The 5,451-nt window shown below is 50.2% G+C and overlaps 1 protein-coding gene across 1 annotated transcript in view; it reads right to left on the minus strand.

Moving 5' to 3' along the window:
* The window catches only part of SLC4A5 (solute carrier family 4 member 5), a 38,042-nt gene that overhangs the window by 18,600 nt on the left and 13,991 nt on the right, over positions 1-5,451 (minus strand). The window contains exons 6-12 of the mRNA XM_017827269.1: positions 5,332-5,427; positions 4,554-4,609; positions 1,851-2,008; positions 1,667-1,754; positions 1,334-1,488; positions 795-938; positions 1-144 (exon numbers count right to left, since the gene is read on the minus strand). Coding sequence (XP_017682758.1) covers positions 1-144; positions 795-938; positions 1,334-1,488; positions 1,667-1,754; positions 1,851-2,008; positions 4,554-4,609; positions 5,332-5,427 — 841 coding nt within the window. The remainder of the gene's footprint in view (positions 145-794; positions 939-1,333; positions 1,489-1,666; positions 1,755-1,850; positions 2,009-4,553; positions 4,610-5,331; positions 5,428-5,451) is intronic.

Consider the following 5,451-nt stretch of genomic DNA (forward strand, 5'->3'; position numbering starts at 1 on the left):
CCCCCGAAGGTGATGGCATTGGTGATGCAGCCCAGGTAGATGAACAGGATGGCAGAGATGGACTGGATATGAAAACCTTCGTAGAAGTCGCTCGGGAACCAGGGCAGCTTCCTCTTGATATCCAAATAGAGGCCACCACAAAACCTGGGGAGACACCACCGAGCACCAGCTGCACGTGACTTCCACCAGAACTGAGCCATAGAACCACGGAATGGGTGGGGTTGGAAGGAACCTAAAGACCATTTAACTCCATGGCATGGGCAGGGGCACCTCCCACTAGACCAGGTTGCTCCAAGCCCCGTCCAACCTGGCCTGGGACACTTCTGGAGAAGGGGCAGCCACAGCTTGTCTGGGTAGTTGTGAGATATAAATATATATATGCATATATTAATATCTATTTTATTAATTTATAAATATATATTCTATAATGTATTATATTTATTTATAAATATATTTAATTTTATATATTTATATATATTATATTTATATATTTATATATATATTTTATATGTATATATATATATATATATAATTTATATATTCACCCCTCTGTGCCCAAAAGGAATTCCCTCCCCTGTGCCCCCAAAGGATTTCACCCCTCTGTGCTCAAAAGGGTTTCACCCCTCTGTTCTCCAAGAGGATTTCACCCCTCCCTGCCCCAAAGGACTTCACCCCTCTGTGCCCAAAAGGGTTTCACCTCTCCATGCCCCAGGAGACCACGGGATGATCCAGCAGGAGATGCTGGTGGGTACTGGCACCTCCAGGAGGTTTTTGGGTGCTGGGTTCTTGCTCACCTGCCGGTCCACGCAAGCTCTTCCCCGATTTCATGAACTTCAGGCATCTCCCCGTCCTCGCTGCCTCCTCCTCCTCCCCCAGCCCCGGCCCCTCCGGCCGTGCCGTTCATCTGCCCCACCTCGTTCAGGGAGAAAACCGATTTCCTGCGGGACAGGGACACTGCTATTGGTACCCAAGGCCATGGTGTAGCTGTGCCTGCACCAGAGCTTGGGTTTGGGGTGAGTTTGGGAAGATCAAGAGCTGGATTTGCTCAACGCTGGTGGTTAATGAAGATTTTCATAGAATTACGGAATGGTTTGGTTGGAAGGGACCTTAAAGATCATCTTGTTCCACCCCCTGCCATGGGCAGGGACACCTCCTGCTAGGAGCTGTCCTTGCGAAGTGGAAACAGCTCTAGGGGCAAAAATTGCTGAAAATCAGCATTTCTGGAACATTTGCAGAGGTTATTTCTGGGAATGAAGGCAAGCCAAGGTGATGCCCTCCAGCATCTCCACAGCAGGAGACACAGGGGTGGTCCAGCACCACACCTCCCACCCACCTCTTCTCAGCCGAGGGCACTTTTTTGGGTGGCTCAATCCTGATGTTGGGGTCCCACTCTCCGGGTGGCAGGACGATGACTTCATCCAGGAACTCATCTATGCCAGCAATCAGGTCTTCTCTGTCCCGGGCTTTGTAGGCAACGTCACTGAAGAGCTGGGGGTGGGCACAGGAGGGGTGTCAGCCTGGGAGGGGTAACCAGCACCCACACGTCTCACATCACTGTGGGATTTCAGAGCTCATTTTTTTGGAGTTATAGGATGAAAATTGCTTTTTTTTCCTGGGTTCTGAGCAAGGGGGTCCCCAAGGAGGGTTGAGTGTGGCATCTACTCACGTCATCCACCATGAGAGTCGCGATGGCTCTGCCGATCTCGTTGTAGGATTTGGCTTTTCCCGCGGGACCGAGGAGGATAAAGAGGAATCTGGGAAGGGGAAGGTGCTGTGTTGGCAACCTTGGGCCACTGTCATCCGTGTCATGAGGCCACTCAGTGCTTTGGGTGCCAAGGAATTCCACTCACCTGGTGGGCACGGGCACCTCTGTCACCCCTCCCAGCATTGTTGCCTGGAGGAGCCGCACGAAAGCCACAAAGGGCTTCTCCAGGAACTCCACTTCTCCCACCAGAACATTGGAGGCCTCTGCATCCTTGGGGATCTTCTTGATGAACTTGTTCTTCAGCTGATGGAGAGACAAAGGTGGGTTGCCAAAAATTTGGAGTTTCCTGCTCTTTTCCACACCCCCCGACTACAAAAGCTCAAACCTCTTTCATCTCTGGCGGTCCCAGGACTCCCAGAGGTGGGGATTCCAGAGCCACACCCAAGAATAAGCCAGGAAAAATTCATAAAGCTGGATTTCTTCATTACTCAGAAACATCATTAAGCCAAGATTAGCTCCAAACCACACCCTCAGGGCTCCGCAGGACAACGGGTTTGGAAAAGGGGCTTTGCTGCTCTGGGGTCTGTGCATGGAAAACTCCATGAAATCCCCCTGTGGAACATCTGAGTCAAAAACCCAGGGATCCTGGAGCAAGTCAAAATGCGTTTTTGCAGTCTATTTTCAGCCCTGCAGCCCCAGGGTCCCCCAAAATCCTGCACAACACAGAAACACCCCTCAGTGCCCTGTGGCACTGAGGTTTTTGTGGCTCATTCCTCCCCAGCCTCATCCTGGGAGCAGGAACAAATAATGGAAGTAGGAAGCCTCATTCATGGATTTATTCCCCAGGTCTCTTCTCCCCTGCAGCTCTTTCATTATGAGTCTAAAAGGGTTCAATACCAACCCAGGCAGGGTGTTATTCTAATCTATATGGCAGCATGAGGGGAGGCATGTGAGCTGGGCAGGAGCTCTCCCCTTCCTAATCTTTTAAATCCAAATGGAAAAAAAAATCATAATAATAAAGCAACTCCTCCACTGCAGCTTGGAATAAGAGCAGGAGTTAACACTGACCACTAAGCTTCATGTAACACTTAAAAAGTCCCTTTGTAGTGGGTCTAATAGGGCGATTAAACCTAAATGCTTTGCATATTTTGGGATTAACCCTCCAAATCCCATCGCTGGAGGTGATTTTTGGGGTTCCTCTGTGGGCAGCTGGATTGATTCATTTTGGAATGTGCCCTGGAAACCTTCTGCTGCCCTGATGTCATGGCATCCCTGTCCTGTGGCTCCCAGCAACACATGGATTTCCAGCCTTGGCTAAATTGCATCACCCCAGGTAAGGCCAGCAAGGACATCCCTGGGAAAAAGCAAGTTGCTATCCCATATCATCCCCTAAAAACCCACATTGCCAGGAATTTCCCCTTTGGTTTTATGCTGAAATCATGCACAGACAGAAACAAAACAAAGCCCATATAATGCATCAGCAGTTCCCAGATAAAGAGCCTGGGATGGGGACAGGACACCCAGGAAAAGAACGGCACAAAACCCTACTGATCCTGCATTGCCAAGCAGGGATCTGCCTGCAAACTGCCTGAGCAGCTGGATCTCCTTCCCAGCTCCCTCATGGAAAAGCCCTTGATGTCCTCTCAGCTGAGCTTTGCATTAAGGAACCAAATAGAGGGAAAAACGGAGCCCAGCCCTATTTCCAGACCCTTCTCTCCAGAGCTGAATCCATGTTTGCACGGGATGTGCTTGGATGGGATTTACCCCCTGCAACCTGCCCTTAAACCAAGTGCTTGGATGGGATTTGTCCTCTGCAACCTTCCCTTACCAAGGAAAGGCTGTTTAGGGATCCCTTCACTCTTCCAAGCACCTTTCCTACCTAAAGATTTTAAGGAATTTTTTTCTCCACCCCAAGGATTTCGAGCTCCATCGGTGTCCTCGCATATCCCTAATTCCTTGTTGAACTTGCAAGCACAGGTGTGATTTCTGGCACAGCTTCCCCACAGGTTCACAGGGATCAATACAGGCATTGAATTCTCTAATTAGGAATTTGAGTGGATATCGAGCAGGCAAGGCCACACAAGGCTCCCATGGACCTTCCCTTAGGTTGGGATGGAACAGTCCCATCATGGCGTTGGATGGTTGGATGGAAACAACCCCATCACAGGAATGGGGTTGGATGGTTGGATGGAAAGAACCCCATGGGGTTGGATGGGAACAGCTCCATGGGGTTGGATGGTTGGATGGGAACAATCACATCATGGGGATGGGGTTGGATGGTTGGATGAGAACAACCCTATCATGGGGTTGGATGGTTGGGTGGGAACAACCCCAAGGGGTTGGATGGTTGGATGGGAACAAGCCCGTGGTGGAGATAGGGTTGGATGGGAACAACCCCATCACAGGGATGGAGTTGGACGGGAACCTCATCTTGGGGTTGGATTGGAACAACCCCATCACAGGGATGGAGTTGGATGGGAACAACCTCATCTTGGGGTTTGATTGGAACAACCCCATCACAGGGATGGAGTTGGATGGGAACAACCTCATCTTGGGGTTGGATTGGAACAACCCCATCACAGGGATGGAGTTGGATGGGAACAACCTCATCTTGGGGTTTGATTGGAACAACCCCATCACAGGGATGGAGTTGGATGGGAACAACCTCATCTTGGGGTTTGATTGGAACAACCCCATCACAGGGATGGAGTTGGATGGGAACAACCTCATCTTGGGGTTGGATTGGAACAACCCCATCACAGGGATGGAGTTGGATGGGAACAACTCCACCAGGGGTATGGTGGAGACTCCCCTCATGGCACTGCTCTGAGGTTTTTGGGGTGGTTACCTGGTCGGTGCTTGGCGTGTCCGAGATGTCGTTCATGCTCCGACTCTGCGCGTGACCTGAGGGAGAGGAGGGAGAGGAGGTGAGGAAATCACCCCATGTGCGAGGAGAAAACACAGGGGGAGTGCTTTGTGCAAAGAAATTAAACATTATTTATTATTGTATTATTTATATTATTTATTATTTATTGTAGCCGGGCTTCCAAACCAGATGCAACAAGAGGAAACCCCAAAAATTAGGAAAAAATGCCTTCGCTGAGAAACTGGTGGAGTCACCACCCCTGGCAGTGTTCAAAAAACCTGTGGATGTGGCACTTGGGGACAGGGTTTCACAGAATGCCGGAATATTCTGAGTTGGAAGGGACCCCCAAGGATCACTGAGTCCAAGTCAGTTTAGTGGTGAACTTGACAGTGCTGCATTAACAGTCGGACTTGACCTCGGGATGAGCTCAACTGGTTAAAACTTGGTCCTAATAATGCCAAGGGCATGGGTTCAACCCCTGTATGGGTCATTCACCCAAAAGTTGATCCATGAGGGTCACTTCTAACTCAATGATCCCTGTGGGTCCCTTCCAACTCAGAATATTCTGTCATGATCTCAGAGGGCTTTTCCAGCCTTGATGATTCCATGACTCTGAGTTCTTTCAATATCAATTTTCACCCCAATCACCTCATTACGGCTGTGGTGGGATCCCTTCTCATTGAAACTGCCCACTCCAATACTCCAACTTGATTTTTTTTTTGTTCTCCACACTAATTTTAGGGCTGCCCCCCCATCTTACGCAGGCGGCCGTAGCTCGCGCTCTGCCGCATCCGCAGGTCCTCGGTGGAGCGGTGGAAGGCGGCTCCGGTGGCTGGGCTCCGGACGGGGCTGCGGGCTGGGAGAGAGGAGATGTTAGAGG

This window comes from Lepidothrix coronata, unplaced genomic scaffold, assembly GCF_001604755.1.
Source record: "Lepidothrix coronata isolate B3197 unplaced genomic scaffold, Lepidothrix_coronata-1.0 Scaffold137, whole genome shotgun sequence".
Classification (NCBI taxonomy): Eukaryota; Metazoa; Chordata; class Aves; order Passeriformes; family Pipridae; genus Lepidothrix; species Lepidothrix coronata.